The sequence below is a fragment of the Suricata suricatta genome, chromosome X (genome assembly GCF_006229205.1).
Source record: "Suricata suricatta isolate VVHF042 chromosome X, meerkat_22Aug2017_6uvM2_HiC, whole genome shotgun sequence".
NCBI lineage: Eukaryota > Metazoa > Chordata > Mammalia > Carnivora > Herpestidae > Suricata > Suricata suricatta.
In genome coordinates, this window is record NC_043717.1 from 8528348 (window position 1) to 8549688 (window position 21341).

Below are 21341 nucleotides of genomic sequence, written 5' to 3' on the forward strand. Positions count from 1 at the left end.
CAAGTTGCCATGTTGGGGAGGCCCACATGGCAAGGCACTAAGGAGGGCATTCAGCAGGGAACTGAGGTCCTTGGTAGAACAGCTCAAGAAGGAGTTTAATCCTGCCAAAAACCACAGAAGTATGCTTGGAAGTGGATCCTTCCCAGTCGATGTTTCAGATGAGACCTCAGCCCTGAACAATACTTTGATGGAAGTCTCAGGATAGAAATTGTAAAAGATAACCAAGTTAAGTCATGTTCATATTTCTGCCTCCTAAAAAACTGTGAGATAATAAATGTGTGTTGTTTTAAGCCACTAAGTTTTTGATAATCTATAATGTAGCACTAGATCACTAATAAAGCTAGCATGTGTGGTAGCACAGAATAATGTTCTCACCTGCAAAGACGTCCACATCCTAATCCCCAGAGCCTGTGACTATATGTGTGATTCAGTTAAGAGTGGGGCAATTATCCTGGACTGTCTGGGTGGACCCAATATAATCAGAAGGGTCTTTATAATTGAGAGAGGAAGGCAAGAGAGAGCCAGGGAGAAATTTGAAGATGCTACACTGCTGGTTCTGAAGGGGCCATAAACTGAGGAATACAGGAAGGCTCTAGAGGCTGGAACAGGTTCCAGAATAAGTGCAGCCCTTCTGACACCTTGATTTTAGCCTACAGAGACCCCATTTCAGACTTTTGACTTCCTTTCTTTGTAATATAATAAATTTTTAAGCCACTACATTGATGGTAGTTTATTGCAGCAGCAATGAGAAGCTAATACAGTGTCTTTGCTTATTTTCTTAGCATCTGACCTGCATAACAGGTATCCTTCTCCAGACACTTATCTGCTCCTAACAGACTGCACTGGAGCTGAGGCTATCTGCTTCCCTGTCTAGAAGCGAACAAATAAATACAGTGCCACTGGGCATTGCTCTAGAAGAGATTAGCATTTTCCCCCAGCCTAGTGTACCCATCTATTCTCCTGCCTACCACAGCGCCCCCTATGCCTCACTCTTGTGTTTACCTTCATTGTTTCTTCTGAGAGCTCTGAGCACTCACTGTCTTAGTCAAGGATTGATCTATTCAAGTCAGCTTAAGGAAAGAGAAATTGGAGACGAGTGTAGCAAGCAGGCCTCAGAGAGTGGAATCCTACAGCAGTGTTCCCTACTGCCCATCCATGGCAGGTCTTCAGGGCCAGCGCCTCCTTGGCCTTCAGTAAACTCTCAGGTAGTCCCCATACATGGATTTAGCAGGTTTAGAAAAACTCTCCAGTCACTCATATACTTGGAATCACAACAACTTGTAATCTATGATTTCAGTGTTCTATTGTCATGTAATAGTCAAAACTCCCAACCCCACAAGATGCCTTCCTTGCCTCGGTTTCCCACTTGGGAAGCCTAAGGTGGATTAAAGGGCATCCCCCAACCTTCTTCTCCAGCTTTGGCTCCTTCCATATTGAAATGGAACCAGGACAGTGAGTCAAAAGGCAGGAAAGTTCTCCTTTGATTGGCACCGATATAATCTGGCATTGGTTTCCTCTATCCATGGAGTTTAATAAATGTTGACTCTTTCCCTGGTAGGCATATATGTGGATGCCTGGAAAATTTCTCTGTTGGGTTGCTCCTGCTGCAGCTCCCTCGAGTCAGAATCCAAAGGCTGGCCATGTCCAATACTCCTCAGCTTCTGTATCTTTCTACTAAGGCTCTCTCACCTGTAGAGAGGCTCAGTTGGGCAAGACGCCTTGACTAAATGACTCCAGGTGACCATTTCCACTGGATCTTCCACATATTGGTCCCAGGAATTGCACGCTTTGGCTTGCCTCAGTGGAAAGGTGATAATTTCCCAAATGTAGCCTCTGTTCTTTGGGCATGTGTTGCTTCTGCCAGCCTCTCCCAGTTGCCTTTTGTTGTTCATTGAGTAAAGAGTCAGGCTTCAAGGTACATAAAGGGTTAAAGGTCCCAAACTCTGGTTCTCAATGCCTCCTTTGAAAATCTTCCAGCACCTTCCTTTAACCTGCAAAGGTGATTGGCATCTATGGGCATGAGGCCTCAGCTGGATCTGCCTCAATTGGCTTAGCATCCTGTAACATATGAACACATAAGGCTTCCTTTTTCTTCCCCCACTCCTAGGATTGGTTTAGGAATCCTAAGGGACCCAAAGCACTACGGAGTTCATTCTTCACATCTGACAGGTGATAATTAAGTACTTGTAGATGAGAGAAAACAGAAATAAAAGCCCATTAGCACAACTGATGATCGTTATATTGAGATTTTTCCATCAATTATTTGATCGCTAACAGAATGGTGAGAACCAGGACTGGGGACTCAGCTCCCAACTCTGTGCTTCTTTTGATTCTGCAAAGAGGAAAGCTGATTGACTCACTCCAACCCCCGTGTCCAATCAGCTGTGCCCAGAGCAAGAAACCCCCAGGTCCTGTGGCTGCTACTGAGGGTCCTGGGAGCAGAATTGGGCAGAAAGGGCCCTCTACCATGGCACAAATGATCGAGGTTCCTTGTTTCCTATGAACAAGGGGAACCTGAATGAGAGCTAGGAAGTGGTTCCTATTTGTGTTGCTTTCTGAGTAGTTTTTCCTCTTATGTAGAGGTCTGTACAAAATCAGTGCAGGCTGTGGGATTGTGTTACATCCACTAAGTGAGTGGTCGTTGGGTGCAGCAGAACAGCCCCAAAGAGTTGGGAGGCTGGCTCTCCCTTGTCCTGGTGACCAAATTAGGGATTACTTCAGAGATTTCCAAGAGCCACCTCCCCTTAAGCAGTTTATAAGTTTGTTGACCTATATCTCCTGGAAATTTCTTCATCCTCTTTCATATTGTGAGTTTTTTAATTAAACCGTATGTGCAGAGAGTCGAATTAATCAAACTCATCAGTTCATGGTATAAATGGTCATCATCAGAGACCCATGCCATGCCCCTCTCCTCTGATTTTGCTTGTTTAGATTCACACCTACTCCTATCCCCCAACAAGAAAAACTATCCTAACGTGTTTAGTGCCCACCTTATCCTTTCTTATTGCATTCTTCCAGATATGTGCTGTTGTTCTGTGGACATGCGTTTTGAGTTTTTGCAAATGGTGTTAGGTTATCTATCTCTTCTGGTTTCTTTTTTTTTTTTACCCCGTCTTCGCCCCCACCCACTCCCCTATCTCTTCTGGTTTCTTACACCACGTATGAAGCCCCATCCTCTTAGTTACCAGGCACATCTAAGCTTCTGCCTCCTCTTGCTGGATCATTCTGTGGTTGGATCCACACACAGACACAGCCACTTTCCTGTAGCTGGATGTCCACCTTGCCTCCAGCACGTCACCTCCACGCAGTCCTTAAAGGCTACCGGCAGAATTTCTCTGTGATGTAAGCCAGAGTGAAATGGCTGAGCCATGGTGCATGTGACACTGAAGTTTGCCTGATGATGCCAGACTGCTCCACTGAACTGCTACATGTTTCCATACGCCCGGCAGCAATGCATGCTCCACCATCTCATCCACTCAGTTCTGGCTTGGTTATACTATTGCTCTGGGCCTCTAATGAAAATACTGGCCACCTACTTAAATTGTCGGAGCTTTCTGCCAATGCCTGAACACCGGGAACTCGTGGGAGCATGTAGGCCACCATCAACCATGTGCCGTCACCCCCACTATGACCCTCATCCTAATCTCTGATACTTCAAGTTTCTTGAGTTCTGTTCCTCCTTTCTCTGCTCCATTGATTTCTCTCCTCCCCCACCACACTCTCTACCTCACTCCCTACACCCCCCACCCCCGCTGCTGTGGTCCAGTTAGTAGAAACCAGTACAACCCAGCCCGATGCAAGCGCACCTAGCCACCATGCAGTTATTGCCAGAAATACCATTTGCAGTGGCTTCTTCTGGGGAACAGCCTTGCAACAGATCCCCTTTGCTTTATCCATTCAGACAATAAATCACAAAACCAGGTAATAAATGAAAACCTAAAGTAGGAAAAGTCAGCGTCTCCTCAACAAAGTGGCAACTGATCTTTTTTTCTCCTACTCAGATTAAAAAGGGAAGGAAGGAAGGAAATCTATTCTCTGAGGGGTTATTTGTTAGGATTGAGTTATTTGGGGTAAATTAAGTAACCCGCTATATTTGCCTTGCTCTGCTTTTATCTACAAGGTGTTCCCTCTTCTGAACAAAATTTCCCAATGAGTGCCCATCTGAATACGTATCGACCCAACATCCTGGGCGTTGTTACCATGGACTTTGTGAGCCACACAATACGGGGATGTGACGTTTGCCGGGGTGCTGTTTTCACACAAGCAACCTACACTGACTATTTTCTTTCAAAATGTTGGCCCTGAGGAGATACCAGTGTTATGAATTTTTAAAAATGGATTCCTTTTCGAAAAAATTATAATGACAAGGCGAGACTCGATTTTGAGAGCAGGGGAAAGTGCAGAGACTGATTGAGATGAGGCTTCTCAATCAGCTTTTCCCTCCGTGAGCATTATTTGAAGGTCCTGCTCTCAGCATCATACATAATAGAGCCCAGCATAAACCACATGGGAAGCATTCCATCAGGATGTTTGTTACATTGGATGAACACTTGACTTTGGTTTTCTCTGCGGTCTGAAAGCCCACTTTTGAGCTTTTTGACTTACGCTGCCTGGGAGCCCAAGAAACGTTTGCCAACATATCACACATTTCATTTCAAAAGAACGCTGTCACTGTTAGAGTCTGGCCTCTGTGCATTTCATAAATATGTTTATTTCTCTTCTCTTTCAGAAGCTGCAAAGAATCGATCCTCCTCACTGTCATTCAGCCTTACCTTGTAAGTGTCCCGTGAATAAAAGCGCCACTCTATGACCCCAGGATTCCATCTCCTCGGCCCAGTGCCACTGAAACCATGACGTTGAGTAACAGCAGAGAAAAACTGCATGCATTTACAATCCGAGTTCAGAAATCTTCAGTGTTTGTATTTTATATACCGTGATAGCAAACCCACTCATTGGAGAGAAAGGGAAGTAACGCATTTTCTAAATATCTTGAAAACCAGGTACTCAGTCCCCTGGGACTCTCACAGCTGGAAATAACACAAGACTCTAGACTTTCTTGTGTGTTTCCGGCTTAAGAATCACAAACGCAATGGGAATATTTAATTGTAGGACATTCTAGCATCATCCTTTTTCATACCCCCTTCTAAATAATTTATTTAGTAGATATTTCAGGGAGACTCCTCTTTAAAGGTGGCTGTCAGAGGAAATATGGCTGTCAGAGTGTGATTTCAGCATCCTGGTCAGGAGGGTGGGGAATGTGTAAAATCGTACTCCCTTCGGTTGCCGTGATCTTTTTTTATAACTTTATCGCGGTATAATTTGTGTATCCTAAAATCCCCCCATTTTAAGTGTACAATTCAACACACTTTCGCCAGTTGACAGGTGTACAGCCATCGCCACAATCCAGTTTGAGAACAATTCCTTCAGCCCAGTGAGATTCTTCATTCCCATTCACAGTGAATACTTCCTTCCCACCCTTAGTCCTGGGCAATGACTAATTTACTTTCTATTTCTGTAGATTTGCTGTTGCTTGTGAATCCCATCCATTGGCAGTTGAACTAAGAAATACCCCGGCAAATTCCTGCACATTTTCCCTCAAACTTGTGTGGCCTTTGCCTGGATTGGCAAAGATTCCCACCGTTTACACTTCCATTTTCTTCCCCATGCAATTGGAGGCTCTCCTCTTTGCCACGCTCCATCTCCTGACCAAACTCTTCATCTCCCCTGTCCCAGCATCCTTCTCCCAAACACCATGGCCTAGGCATTTTTGGCACGAAAAAATACGTATTCAAAATCCTGACAAGATGACGAATAGAGTTAGCCAAGTAAATAAACTGTGCCATCCAGGACATAAGTACTTATAATGAAAGCTTAGTTTACTGGTGACTGCAACTTTTAGTCCCTTCTCTTTGCTACCACTATATGTGCATGTTTGGTTTTGAAAACGAAGGAGACAGCGGTGTGGAAGAGAACCAAGATTTGAGATCTAGTTTCCCAGTGATCTAACAGGTGACTCCTTTACCCAACCAAAACTCCGATTTCCTCATCTACTCCACCATCTCCTCGTTCTGTGATTCCTTCCATACCACTGGTCTGTTTTTACATCGTTTGCCAAATTAACCAAACTGTAATTCACACTCTTCTCAAATCTATCCACACTTTCTACTTCTTCACAGTGGACAAATAGGTTAGGCAAAGCCAATGGGAATGTCCAACCAAGTGGATGGCCAACTATGAATTCCTGGTGGAACTTCAAGTTTACATGATCTTTTCTTGAATTCTCTCTTCCCACTTTCTAACCTGTTATACATACAAGATCAGAACCATGTTATGACAAACCAGGTTCTTTTGGCAACGTGAGGTAATGTCCCATCCCATCCCGTCAACCTGGAGGAAGAACAAGAGGTTTGCCATTAAGTTTAGGGCTGTGCCTTGTGGCTTTGCTTGTTGTTTTTGCCAGTTGAGGGTGCGTGAATTGTGTTTCATAGGAATACTCATTATTAGCAGTGGGTCACAGAATATGCTGTGATAGATAATCTGGAACTTGCCAGGAGTTCAGGTGGCTGTTGATATTGGGCCATCTGGACAGTCAACATTTAGGTACACATTTAGGAGCAAATGCTGTTTTCTGGCCAAGAGCTGCACCTCTGCTTCTGGCCGCCCTCTCCCCCTGCCTGGTCATTATAGATGGAATCCTCATCTTTGACTTTCCTTGACCAGCCCTCCTTCCAGAAATGCCCACCACATCTCAGCCCATCACTTCCTCAGCCTAACCAGACCCTTCTCACTGTCCAGGCCTCCACACAAACTCTCAAGGCTACCTCGGCCTTCTTTACCGTCACCCCTGCTGACCCTGGGGCTGGAGAACTCTGCTTTCTGTGGCGCCATTTTGTGCACTGTACAATACTTAGTAGTATCTCTGGCCTCTACCCACTAGATGCTGGTAGCACCCTCTTCCCAAGTTGTGACAACCAGAAATGTCGCTAGATCTTGTCAAGTGTCCTTTGGCGGGAGGGATTGCCCCCATTTGGGAACCAATGCTGTACCTAGAGTCTTTCTTTACTGACCCAGCCCAAAGTGGCTTTCTCCTTTGAAATGGCAGAACAGAAATGAAGGAGTAGAAACCCCAAAGTCACTTAAATAGACAGATTAGACTCAGAGAGGAGAGAAGGTAGGAGAAGAGACTACAAATTGTTACTTATATTTTTGTGTTTGGATTTCCCTCCCAGCGCGTTGCTTTTTAAAATACAAAAACATATGGGATCCATGTATTTGCTGAACATTCTCTTGGCAGCTAGGATTGACCTATTGAAACAGATGAGCTACCTGGCCTAAAGAATGTGTATAAATTCTACTTTATTGCAGAGAGTGAAAATTAGCATTTTAATTCATTTTGTAATTTGCTGGCCAACCTTTGTTATGTGGTGTTTCTCTGCATAATAAGGTCAAGACAGAGAGCCAATGTTTACACCTTCTCACCTCGCTGCACATGGTCCCAGGGCACCCAACGTGAACCCAGCCATGGAAATCCATCTTCCTTGAGGCCCAGATCAAGAGGGCCTGGGAAAAGAGTCTCAGAATTCCTGAAGTTTTTGGAGAAGTCATTCCTAACAGGCTGCGGCCTTGCCCGTGGAGTACTATAGATGGTTCTCTCCTTCCACCATTTTGGCATGATGGGAGCACAGAAGGAAACACAAACACATGAAAATATGTATCAGCACATCTTTTCCCCAGAGGCAACTGGTGTCAACCATTGGACTGTTTCCTTCTGTCTTTTGATCTGTGCCCTGTCAGTAGGGGAAACCTTGTACATATAGCTTTATTCTGCTTGTTTCACTTAGTAGATCAGAAGCATGTTTTCAAATCATCAAGAATTCCTTAATAAGCACCAAAGACACGGCTGTAAAACATTGCACTGAACTGAGATTTCCTTCACCGACACCCTATTACCAAACCCTTCGTATGGAGTTTGATGGTTTTGTCTTCTAATTGTGCACAGAGCACCTTGTTGTAGAAGTCTTCATCTGCATTTGGTTGTATTTCCTCATTCTATGACAATGGCATTTTAGAAAAGGAATTTCTGGATTTCTTAGGGATTTTATTGTTTTGTTCTGACCTACCATCTTCTTTCCTTGTCCATTTCCATTTATTACTGAGCTTTCTTGGCCAGATCCTTCCTGCTTTCCTTTGACCCTGCCTTCCACAGTTCCTGAGTCAAGAACCTTCAGAACTCCCTAATCTGACGTGGCCTGAGACAGAGAGTATTGAAAAGGGTCCCGATACCTCCCCTTGCACAGTCCCAGCTCAGTGGCACTTGGAATAAGTCACCCTCAGGGCTCTTGTCCTGGATCTACCACAAGTCACATGCACTCATGTTGTTTCTAGGCCAAAGAGGTGAGGGGTCTGCCTGCCTGCTTCTCACCTCCCACTCCTCTTCCCCTACGTCCCACGCCAGCCCAATTTCCAGCTGAGAGACAAGTGATTCATCATCTGTGGTGTTTTTTTCTGGCCACAGGCGGGTGACCATGCAGCAGGCCAGATGTACTGAGGAATTACCATGCCCAGGAGAACAGCCCCTCCATCACTGACTGACAGGAGCTGGTCAACAAATACCCTAGCTCTGTCTCCTTGGACATTATTACTCTGAGGCCCATGGTCTGCCTCATTCCTGGAGTCTCCCAACAAGGTTAAGCCCCAGTTGCTTACAGTGGTGACGGACTTACAGAATGCTTCATTGGCTTACTCTCCCACCCTCTGTCTCCCTTTCTCCTGCTTACCTATGCGTGCCTCCTGGGGGCACCTCCCATAACTGTTCCCTGCCCATGATTCCTTGTCTCCAGTTCTGCTTTGGGGGAATGCCAAGCCAAGGTACTTCATGACGACTGTGGCTAGCAAGACCCCACCAAATATTTACTCAAAGTCTACTCTGCAACTAGTACTATGGAGGTACAGGGACTGCAAGCTCAGGACCTTCCACTTCAGTTTCAGAAATGTCTCTTAGTTATGTAATTTTTTTCAAGCAATGTTCTAGTGACTTCTAAGAGCATCTAAAAGCCTCAGAAGCATGCCATACGTCTGCTGTGGCCACCTTAGCAACAGCAACTTTGAAAAAAGTGCAGAGGCTGATTAGAGCCCTTGTAATCTTAACATTAATTAACAGCGAAAGAATCTGATCATTCTAAATGGTAATTACTTGTCATTTCCACCACAGGATGTGAAGTGCTTGTGTTCAGCACCCACAGGTCAGCGGGTTGCTAAGAATTAACTCCTCCAGTTTCTGAGTGGTGTACACTGTATGGTTTTTTTTCTGAGCTGCAAAAAGAGATCTGAGTGAAAATCGAAGTCCTCCTGGTTTACGTACCCTGTGTGCCACAAATAACTCCAACCAGTGGAACAAGCCATTATCTTGTTGATTCTAATTCAGTAACCTTCAGACGTGAAGAGCTTACATTCTTAGGATCCAAAAGTAATTTGTCAAATGGATGTTGATTATATGGAAGAGCCACAAGTCTGCAAGAGGAAAAATGCACTTGTATGAATTCTTGGACTTTTATCCCCAAGTCTGTTGACTTCCAAATACATGGCAAATAGTATTTACTTCACTAACTAGCTTGACTGTCTAGTCTCCTGGCTGGTTTTCCTAAATTACCAGATTTGTCATTAGGGCATGGAAGAAAAGATGGGAACGAGGAAGCTATAACAGATGGGCATGCTGTAGCTACGGAGAGAAGAGAGGGACATTGCAAGCTTGACAAGTTCTTCTCTAGGGGCCCACTTACTTTAGGGGCTCATACCCCTTCCACTTCCGTGAAAACATCAATACCTTCAAAGATTACCCACCAAATGATATGCATAAGACAAACTAAGTCCTGTTAAATACTTTTTTCTTGAGGCAAGGGGTGACGTGGAACATTATAGAAAAATCTGGCAATGTAGCACATTTAAAAATTCAGATGCACAGAGGAATCCACCTTGGTCTCTGGCACGTTGAACACGTGTGAGAGCCTTCGTTCCCAAACACTGCTGGAGCTGTGGGGTGCTTCGTTGTTCAAGCACCTCGCCTAATTAGCAGTGTCTATGTTGGGTAGCTTTCTTACAGCTGCTTCACTTGTGCTAAACTCATTGTGCCAAAGTAAATATCCCCTGCTTAAAACCATTAAGGGAGAATAATGTTTTCCCTTCAGCTAAAAAATGGCACATCGAAAGCAAATGAACTCACTACTGTACGATTAGTTAATCATTACTAAACTCGGCCTGTAATTACAGAGCTACTGAGGAGAACACCACTATCACATCACTTTAGCTCTGTAGTAGGATTTTTTTTAATGTTTATTTACTTTGAGAGAGAGAAAGAGAGAAAGCATGAGGGGGAGAGAGAAGAGAGAATCCCAAGCAGCCTCTGCACTCGATCTCATGACCCTGAGATCATGACTTGATCCAAAGTTGGATGCTGACAGCACAGATCCTGCTTCGGATTCTCTCTCTGTCTCTCTCTCTCTCTCTCTCTCTCTCTCTCTCTCTCTCTCTCTGCCCCTCCCCTGCTTTCACTCACTCTCTCTTTCAAAATAAATATATAAATATATTTTTTAAAAGCCAGGCTTCTTTACTTTCACAGCCATCATTTAAAAAGATCCTTGGAGGGGCGTCTGGGTGGTTCAGTCAGTTAAGTGTCCAACCATCGACTTTGGCTCAGGTCATGATCTCACATTTCGTGTGATCAAGCCCCATCTTGGGCTTCTCTCTCTCTTTCTCTCTCTCTCTTTGCCTCTCCCTTGACATAAATAAACTTTTTTTAAAAGTTTAAAAAAATACAAAATAATAAGATCCTTGGAACATGCTTAGTAAGAACATGGAACGGGCTGTTTGCAGTTCTGGTCTGCTGACTCAATCAAACTGACTACTTTATGAGCATGACAGGGTTTTGATTGCATCCATAATTTGTGTTTCATCCTTGAATTGGGCATGCACCAAACACTTTAATTTTTAGCAAAAAGCTTACGTATTCGAGAGGATAAAGATAGAAAACAACTGGTACAAGGTTTGCCTTATGTTACCAATAATCCTATCAAATGTTTTCTTGTTTCTAGTCTCCCAAATCAGCATTTATTAGTGCTGCAACAAAGGCAAGATTGAAGTCCAATCCAGTCAAAGTGAGATTCTCCGAGGAGGTCATCATCAATGGCCAAGTATCGGTGAGTTGACCCTTGTCTGCTTGTGACTCAGAGACAGTTGCTGAAATAGGGGCTTTTTACTAAGTAAAGCCAGTCGCCCTTCTGGAATGATCAATTTAGAATTCGTTGTTGGATCTCACAGGGCTGCTGAATCTGAGCATTGTAAAGGGCTTGAAAGATCGCCACACCGTGCCTGACGTGTTCCCTCCAGTGTATCTTGAATACATAGTAGGCCAGTGTTCGAGACCTCACTACTTGGCAAAGGAGTTTAATTGATTTGAGATCACTAGTGTTGCATCTTATTGAGTAAAATACATCTCTTTGTAACTTCCACCTACTTCTTCCCATTCTGCCAACTAAGCGTCCTTCAATTATATATTTTGAGGAAGCCTTCCTTAAGTTTTTCCTTATTCAAAATTAAATCTCTTTTCTTTCAATTAGTCAAAATGGAAAGAATTTAAAATAGTAAGTAAGTTTCATATATGCAACCAGAAATGAAGAAATACTGCCCAGATCTCTATCAGTGGGTCTCAATAGACCACTGATCAGCAGGTCATGATTTGCTCAGGCACATAATTGATCTTCAAAATGATTAGCACCAACATCAATGAGATGCTGTAGTTTCAATGTTTTTTTGCCCAAGAAAATGTAGCACAGTGTTTTTCACTTTTAGAAAGCTGTCATCTAAGGCACTAATCATTTCTGGACTTCCAAAATACCGGCTTTTGCTATTCAGGTTTTGTTGTTGCTGGTGGTAGTGTTTAAAGTCACAAGGATAAAATCTCGTCCATGACATGCTCATTAGGGGTCATAGGTCACCTTCCCTGAGGGTGGTTTTGGATCTGAATTTGAAGATGTAGGCTTGCACATCCTGAGCTAGGCATTCCCGGTCCAAGTGTCTTCTCAAAACTTGCTGAGCTGTGTCTTCCCCACTTGGAGTCCAGGAGTCAGCTGGCCAATCTATGAAACTGTGTGATGCTTGCAGAGGGGACCGAAGGCTGTCACTGCGCTGCCCTGTGAGCATTTCAGCTGTGGCCTTGTCCTCCCAGTTGCCATCTCCCACCCCATCTCCTCCACCCCCTTTCACCCTATGTTGTCTTGCTCACCACCCTGCATCCCTGTCTCCCCGGATGTGGTCGGCTTCCATTACCATCACACAAGACTATCCCAGTTTATGACTGGAAGATTCCAGTTGCAGAGAAATCACGGTAATCACAGAAGGTCATCTAAAACTTACCCCATTTTTTCTCAAGCTTCCAAGCATGAAATTGGACAATCAATGTGTGCATCTTTTTTTTTGTTAATGTTTATTTACTTTTTGAGAAAGAGAGACAGAGCACATGTAGGGGAGGAAGGCAGAGAGAGAGAGAGATGGAGGCACAGAATCCGAAGCAGGCTCTAGGGTCTGAGCTGTCAGCACAGTGCCCAATATGGGGCTCGAACTCATGAGCCATGAGACCATGAGCTGAGCCAAAGTCAGACACCCAACCGACTGAGCCACCCAGGGGCCCCAGAGAGAATGCATCTTTAGAGAGAATAAGAGTTTAGAAGCTTCTATGGCTATTTTTTGCCCTGGATAGAACAGGGACTGTTCAAGGTAGCTGGTGTGTGAGCACGGCTCTTGGGGTCAGTCATCAGCTACAACCTCCTCTCCCTCACCACATGCCTTTGTGTGGCAGGGGCGTTCAGTCACAGGTCACCTCTTTAACCTTTGGGACTATCTTCATTTCCTGTCTACTCTTGCTCTGCTTAGTCATTGGGTATTATTTCATGTTGAGTTGGAAGCAAACCAACTCAGTGAATTGGGTAGTGGGAAAGTCATGCATGAAGTCTACAGGAGAAAGGAGAGGGAGGAAATTCAGAGAAAGGAACAGGAGTGAAAGGCACAGAGCCTCTTATGGAAATGCTTAGGGATTGAATTCTCATGGATTAGCTGTAGGACATCAGCCAATCTCTGGACATCTTGCCTTCAGTTTCTTCATTGGTAAACAAGGGACATAGGGTTTCAGGACTGCTGAGTTCTGCTTGACTCCTATGAATTTATGAGCAGCTAACATATGATTGGCAGAACTCCTCCAAAACAACTTCCTTCTTCCCCTGCCATCTCTCCCTACTTCCAGTTAAAGAGAAAATTCAAAAAAATATGTTTCTGCTGTTTACTTTTGGTGATGTCTCCAGCATCTCTTTTAAAATTATGTTTTTAATTTTTTTTAATGTTTTTTATTTATTTTTGAGAGTCAGAGAGAGACAGCATGAGCAGGGGAGGGTCAGAGAGAGAGGGAGATACAGAATCTGAAGCAGACCCCAGGCTCTGAGGTAGCTGTCAGCACAGAGCCTGATGCGGGGCTCGAACCCATGAACTGTGAGATCATGACCTGAGCTAAAGCCGGACGCTTAACCAACTAAGCCACCCAGGCGCCCCTAAATTATTTTTAAGTTATGATGTTTGTTAATTTTTTTAATGTTTATTTATTCTTTTTTTTAATGTTTTTATTTATTTTTGAGAGACAGCATGAGCAGGCGAGGGTCAGAGAGAGAGGGAGACACAGAATCCGAAGACAGGCTCCAGGCTCTGAGCTGTCAGCACAGGGCCTGATGCGGGGTTCGAACCCACAAACCAAGAGATCATGACCTGATCCGAAGTCGGACGCTTAACCAACTGAGCCACCCAGGCTCCCCAATGTTTATTTATTCTTGAAAAAGAGACAGACAGAGACAGAGCAGGGGAGGGGCAGAGAGAGAAGGGGACACAGATTCTGAAGCAGGCTCCAGTCTCTGAGCTGTCATGTCAGCACAGAGCCCGATGTGGGGCTCGAACCCATGAACCTTGAGATCGTGACCTAAGCCAGTCGGACACTTAGCTGACTAAGCCACATAGGTGCCCCTAGACTTAGTACTGTAATCTTTAGCACAGTAACTCATTCCTTAGATGTCCCCTTTGAGTTTAAGGAACATCCCTAAATGGGTTGTTTCATAAAATAACTTTATACTTAAAGCTGGTGACTGCTTGTTACTCCCTTTTCATGACTTCTTCAAGTTCCAACGGGCATCGCATCAAACATCATGGCCGGCCCTCATCCTTTAGTAGGTAGCCTGCTCTGCTACAGTCTGGGTGTGTTGTCCTAAGCATGGTGGCTTAATGACAAAGGCATCATTTCTATCATTGTGTTTTCTAATGGGAAACCGAGATTGGGGAAAAAAAATTCATCTGATTTTATTTTCTGATGAAAAAAAAGTTCTTTTATTTGAACCAACTGAGTTATTTGTCATTGGAAAAGAAGAGATTTCCTCTGAACCACTAAACTCAGATATCACCAGAGAGACACCTTTTAGCCTTAGAGAGTTCAATTGTTTGTTTTTTTATGTTGTGATTAGAATAAATTGTAGGCATGTGCTGCTTCTGCAAAGAACTGGATTATACTTTGATCTTCTTTGTCGTTTTTTGTTGTTAAACAGGAAACGGTTAAGGACAATTCACTTCTTTTTATGCCAAATGTTCTGAAAGTGTATCTGGAAAATGGGCAGACCAAGTCATTTCGCTTTGACTGCAGCACCTCCATAAAGGTAAGCGGAACCACTAAATTCCCTGCCTGGACCCTGGCAGGTACGGCACGGACGTCACGCTGTCGGTCTTGTGTGACAGCCCCTTCTTTCAGAAGGATCTGTTTATTTCTGAGATTTCTTTGGTTGCTTCCAAATAACGAGTGTGTGGCCGTTTAAAAAGAAGCCAAAACCAAAGCTTAAATTAAGAAGGTTCTGTGTGTGTGTGTGTGTGTGTGTGTGTGTGTGTGTGTGTGCGCGCGCGCGCGCGTGCACACTGCAAAATGATATAATACGCTCGCATGGACAAACCACTAGGGCTAGTCATTCTAATGCAATTCCGGTTTAATTAAAATAGTGTGGCTGTCCCCAAGAAGGCTTGGCACCCTGCCTAAAGCCAGTATGATTTCGTAGTGATGTCAGCCACCAGGAAGATGAAGACGTTAGCTATTAATTGAATATCTGTTACTGTGGTGTCCAACAAAAACAAGCGAGCAAGTAATGTAAAGATAACATTTACTTTTAATTGCTGTCACCAATTTCATGGAAAGAATGCATAAAAAGGCAGGAGCGAGGCATGCTTCTCAGGAGAAGGGGTGCAAAGGAAGAGTTGCAAAACCATCCTATTATTGTGGAACCACAGGTGAGTTTTACATAATGGGCATTATAACAAAGCAGATGGGTTCTTTTCCGCCATGCTTCCTTCCTGGGGGAAAAAAAGTGCATATTCTATTTTTTACTGGACAAAAGTGTGTTCAGAAATTGATTGTTCCCTAATGCTCCAGCCGCCTAAAATAGGCTTTCTTCAAATGGCACAATGAAAGAGGTTTTATTGAGGTTTAAAAAAAAAAAGGACCTAGTGATGATCTGTACAATAATGTATCAAGAGAACATCAACTCTGTGCTAGAAACATCTATCAAGCGTCAACCCTTAACTCTCAGTTTTTAAATGAATCAGCATAAGCCTTCTAAGTGACAGCATTTCCGCAAAGGCCCACTCACTGTGCGTCCTTACTGCCCATGATACCAGCAGGCAGCCTGTTTGGAATTGCTTTAAACAGGTGGCGATCTTGCAGGTCATAGAGCAGACCATGGTCTAGATTGATGATGGAGGGTGTAAGCCAGCCTTACGATCATTCCACAGGAAGTATCCACTCTGTGCAAGGCTGCTTATTTTAAGTACTGATGACTGACCAAAGCCCTTTTCCTTTATTCCTACTCACGATCCGTGTATGGTGAGGTGTTACTCTAATAATCATTGATCCACTAGCCTAGAGGTAAGCAGACATTTTCTAGAAAGAGAGCAAATATTTCCGGCTTGGTGGCCTATTTGATCTCCCTTGAAACTACTCTGCTTGTCGTTGTGTCATAAACGTAGCCCTGGACCGTGGGCTCAAGAGGTCCTTAAGACCACCGTCCAGTTCCAGAATTCACTTGAAGGACTCACAGAACTCAGAAAATTGTTTCAAGCACAGTTACGGTTGATCCCAACAAGAGGAAACGTCTTGGGGATGACCAGTGGGCAAAAGTGCATAGGGCAGAGGAGGCCAGCTTACAGCTTCCCGTTCTGTTCTCCTCGTGGAATCCTTCGGAAGATGCCTCTTTCTCTCCACAATCACGTGTGACAACATGTCAGGAAAGCTAGCCTGAGCCTTGTCCATCAGGGTTTTTATTGGAGGTTGGCACCACAGACAATGTCCTCCAGAAGTCAAGTCGGTACCACTCAGGCATGAGCCAGTTGGACACTTGCCCCTAGACTTAGTACTGTAATCTTTAGCACAGTAACTCATTCCTTAGATATCCCCTTTCAGTTTAAGGGGGTTTAACCTAAATGGGTTAAAAATTGTTTCATAAAATAACTTTTTACTTAAAGCTGGTGACTACTTGTTACTACCTTTTCATGACTTCTGCAAGTTCCAACGGGCATCGCATCAAACATCATGTCATTTAATGTAGAACACCTACTATCTCTCTGACCTCCAGGTAAAGACATGTCAATTAGGCAGGACACTCCAAGGGCTTATGGTTTACCTCCCGAGAGCCAGGAGCAAAGAGGCAAACCCTTCTTGGGGCAAGACTAATCCTTTTCTACATAAGTGGGCATGGCCAGACATTGTCTGAAGGCCTAGAGCTGCATTATTACAACTCCTTCCTCTGATGTTCTAGCTTGTTCTCTAATACCCAGTGGTCAGGAAAGCTCCTTGCCATTGGACCCCCCCCCACCCCATCTGATGATACACATAAAGACTTGAGTGCATTCCTTAGCGGAAATACATGGACATTTAAAATTGAGCCCTGCTGTTAATTCTCTCTGGGCTCTTTATCATGGGAACCCACACTAGACAGAGGTTGGTTTCCCCCGAGGATGGCAGATGGCAAGGAGAAGATAGGGAGCAGTGCAGAGCTCGCGGCAAAGGAGAACTTGCTTAGCTTGCACCTCACAGCTTTACTATCACAATGGACACAGGCTGGTAGGCGTAAAATAGAAATAGTGTAGTTACGAAAGGGATACGACAGTGTCGAATAAAATTTTCCGGTGTCCTCTCGGGCGATTCAGGAGAATATTTCACAAAGTACTTGTTGCCACACAAAGGCTGGTTTCGTTTGTTCTTTTGTGGGCCTTGAACAAAACTTAGAAAGCCGAGAACCTTTTTCTGAAATTCAGTATAGTCAAGGCATTTCAGTTGGATGTTCTCTTTGGTGGTGAGTGGGTGTGGAGGTCTTTGCTTTATGGGGGTCTGAAGAAATTGACAAAGGTCAATAGGGAAGAACCAAAATTTCAGAGAGATCACTTTAAAAAAAAAAAAGAAAGAAAAAGCCTCATGTCATTACAGGGTTTTTTGATCTTGGCGTTGTTGATACATTGGACCAGCACATTCTTTATTGTGGGGGCCGTCCTGTGCACTGTAAGAGGTCTCGCCACATCCCTCAATGTCAAGAGCCTCTCCAGCCCCATTGTGACACCCAAAAATGTCTCCGGCAATGGCCAAATGTTGCTGTCGGGCAGCATCGCCCTGGGATGAAAAGCACTTTTCTTTGGAGTTTTTATCAACGGAGTATAAATTATCTTGAGAGATCACTTGCTAGTTTTGGAGGACATGAAAAAAGTACCAGTTTTCTAAGTTTCATTTCAAATGAGAGCTTATTTACTTATTTTCAGATCATGTGAAAGAAAGTAATGGTTTTTTTTTTCATTTTGAAAGACATTTGTTTGCATTGCAGTAAACATGTTCTTGCATGTATAGGACACCTGTCTGATCCTAAAGGTTTTTTTTATTTATTTTTTAATGTTTATTTATTTTAGAGAGACAGAGACACACACAGAGTGTGAGAGGGGGAGGGGTGGAGTGATGGGGAGACACAGAATCGGAAGCAGGCTACAGGCTCTGAGCTGTCAGCACAGAGCCTGATGCGGGGCTCGAACCCACGAACCATGAGATCATGACCTGAGCTGAAGTCAGCCACTTAACCGACTGAGCCACCCAGGTGCCCCTGATCCTAAAGGTTTAATCTTATAAAGGATTGCTAGCAAAGCTTGTTCATTCTACCTTCCCCAGAGATTTAAAATAAAAGCTAATATATGTATATTGTTATAATGCGCTAACTCTGTCAAACGGTGCTACAGTACACGTGCTCTATGTATGAACTCATTTAGCCCTTATATCTATTCTCAGATAGGTGTTCTTACCACCCCCAGGTTATAGATAAGGACATCAAGACACGTAAAAGTTTAATAACTTGCACAAAGCTGCACAGCTAGTGTGATGTGGAGCCGGGAGTAGAAACCAGACTCTTTCCGGAGCCCACTCTCCGACCATTACCGCATGCTCTTAACAGAAGTGTAGACTAGGGGTCAGCACACTTTCTCTGTACAGGACCAGATAGCAAATAGTTTAGGCTTCACAGATCATACAATCTCTGTTGCCGACGCAAGGGGCAAAAGCAGCTATAGACAATACATAAACAGATGACCGTGACTGTGTTTCAATAAAACTTTATTTATACAAACAGGCTGGGGGGAAGAGCAGATTTGGCATTCAGGGGGTATTCTGCACACCCTTGGGGTAGACCACTTTCCGAGGTGGTTTAATTGCCCCCCCCCCTGCATTTAGAAGAAGAGGGAACCAAACCTGCTCCCCTGCACAAGTTATTGATAGACTCTCTAAGTTAAGCCAAGCGAGCACCTCCTCCAGCTGTTTACCTTGTTGCCTCCCTGTTTCTGAGCTCCATAACGATTCAGGGTGGTGGGAGAGGTCAGAAAAAGGAGCATCAAGCTTCAGGGTCAACAAAAGATCTAAAACTTCCAGAGCTAAAGCCCATTTGAGCAACGCTTTCCTGTCGTGGTAAACTCTGCCGGAGAGCTGTGCAGGTTTTGATGGCTTCTTGTCGATGTTTCCTCTCTAAGGATGTCATCCTAACTCTTCAAGAGAAACTCTCCATCAAAGGCATCGAACACTTCTCCCTCATGCTGGAGCAGAGGACGGAAGAGGCTGGAACCAAGCTGCTCTTGCTTCACGAGCAGGAGACTCTGACTCAGGTGTGTGACATTCCACTCCCAGGTGAGAGCAGAGGTCATCTGGCCCCAGAATTCCCCTGTCCTCGAGTCCCTTCAGTGCGCTCACTGAGGCCCTGGGCATCGCCGCTAAAGAAAGCTCTGCCATTCCCAATGGGTTGTACGCCTCAAGGTGACGCTTCGATTTTGTGTTAATTTGTCAATAGACAGTCAGTTGGCGTCACGTGTGGAGTTGCCAAAGACTGGGCACCTACTCACTGGGAATGTGACTCCGTAGAATCATATTTGATGTCATGGCAATGACTTGCCACCTGTTTTGACAAAGCCTCTCAAAGCCATTCAAAAGAAATGGCTTCTGAGATCATTTAAAGGAAAGCAGAATCCTAGTTAGGTGTCTCAGGTTCTGGGTGCATACCTGACTATTTGTGGAGGCTTGAAATGCCTGCCTCTGCGCTGCTCACTGTAAATGTGGGATCCACCAATGTGTCCCAGTTCCTGGCTACCAAAATGCCACCCCCATCTGTTCTCTGGGAGGACAAGCAGGCTGCTTGGCTGCTGAATTTGGCGTGGCACCCTCCTCTCTCTCGTGATTCCGCACATGCAGAGTCTTTGGCTGATGGAGGGTACTTGATGGAGGGGGGCCCTCAGGGAGACCCGGGGAGGGGGGGCAGGAGGTTCCCCCAGACAAATGGGGTAGAGGAAAGTGTTGTCACGAGTTGGGTCCCACAATCTCCCTAAGCCTCTTGATTCAGGGTAACTCAATGCAGGGAATTAGTTACAAAGCCATCGTTTGTGTACATTTATAGCCCTCAATCTACACTTAACCTATTTTTATCAGGCTCAAATCTACCTTATAGGTATTTTAAACCGCTTCCAATGATTGTTTCTTGTCTTGACTGGTGCCAATACTCCCTTGGAAACCGATGACTTGCTTTCTGCTTTGTTAGAGGAGAGCAACCCCCGACATTCACAATCCCACATGGGAAAGATCACTGTTTGGCTCGGGGGGTCCTCCCGAAGCCGAACTTAAGACAAGGGTTTGGGTGTCCATGGCTTATGGGGAGGAAACACTAGGAGAGGGAGGGAAATGGGGCAGGGGTGCGTGCACGCTGGTTGTGGTGGTGTGAGCTGCTCCCCGGGATGGGTGCTCCCTGGCCGTGCAGGGGTGCCTGGTGCTGGCCAATGGTCACAGGTGTTTGCAGTAAGTAGCCTTCAGCTCGTGGCCATAAATGCCAAGGGGACATGGGCCAACAGTCAGTAAGTAGGAGTCTAGTGAAACCTCTCACCACAACCTTTTGATATTGCTGGATAGTTTCCCTCTGAACGTCTCTCTACCCCACGGCATTTATGGGAAAGCTTCTCGCTGGGTTAGCCAGACAAAGACTCTTTCAGCGTATCTTCTGGAGCCACAACTTCTCATTCCAGATTGATCTCGAACATTTAAATTTCCGTTAAAATGTTAGAAGGAAACAGAAAGCCTCTAACACTGATCCTTCCCTTCTCTTTCTAGAAGAGGCTTTGTTTCGTTTTAAATCAGAACCGAAAGCAAAGTATTAAAACTTCAAGTATGCTTTCTAGAAAAGAAAACGGATGAATTTAAATATCCTGAAACAAACCAGCTATATGCCTTTGAAGTCACTGCGTACGAAAAGCTAGATCAATAAAATATTTATAGGCATGGTAGAAGAGTAAGTATAAGAAATGTGTAAAAAAAAAAGAAAAAATGTGTAAGTTTCCAGGAAATTGTTTTCTTGTTTTAGGGATTGTTATTTTTACAGGCTGCTGTTTCTAATGAGTCTAGAGCACTTTTTTTTGCATTACATTATTGCTCCAAAACTACTGTAGCCTGCTGATGATAAAAATAGGCTCAAGGTCGCTGGTGGAAAATTCAGGATAGAGTCTAAGCAGTAATTAAAGGAGTTGGAGATAAATGATACCTGACTTTCTAACATCAGCACAGACCTTCTGACAGATAAGCCTAGAATGTCCCTGTAAAACCCCACAGCAGACCCGAGCAAGACTACTGGTCTCTTATGTGCCCGTATTTTCTTCTTCCTGGTTTGCCTGACCATCCAGCCAGTGATGATGAGCAGTCCCCCGCCCATGGGCTCATGAGT

General features: G+C 44.4%; 1 protein-coding gene across 1 annotated transcript in view; it reads left to right on the top strand.

Annotated features, from left to right (window-relative positions):
• FRMPD4 (FERM and PDZ domain containing 4) overlaps nucleotides 1-21341 on the top strand; it is a 793887-nt gene that overhangs the window by 744298 nt on the left and 28248 nt on the right. Inside the window, exons 6-9 of the mRNA XM_029930629.1 lie at nucleotides 4730-4775; nucleotides 11088-11192; nucleotides 14628-14735; nucleotides 19117-19248. Of these exons, the coding sequence (XP_029786489.1) occupies nucleotides 4730-4775; nucleotides 11088-11192; nucleotides 14628-14735; nucleotides 19117-19248 (391 nt within the window). The remainder of the gene's footprint in view (nucleotides 1-4729; nucleotides 4776-11087; nucleotides 11193-14627; nucleotides 14736-19116; nucleotides 19249-21341) is intronic.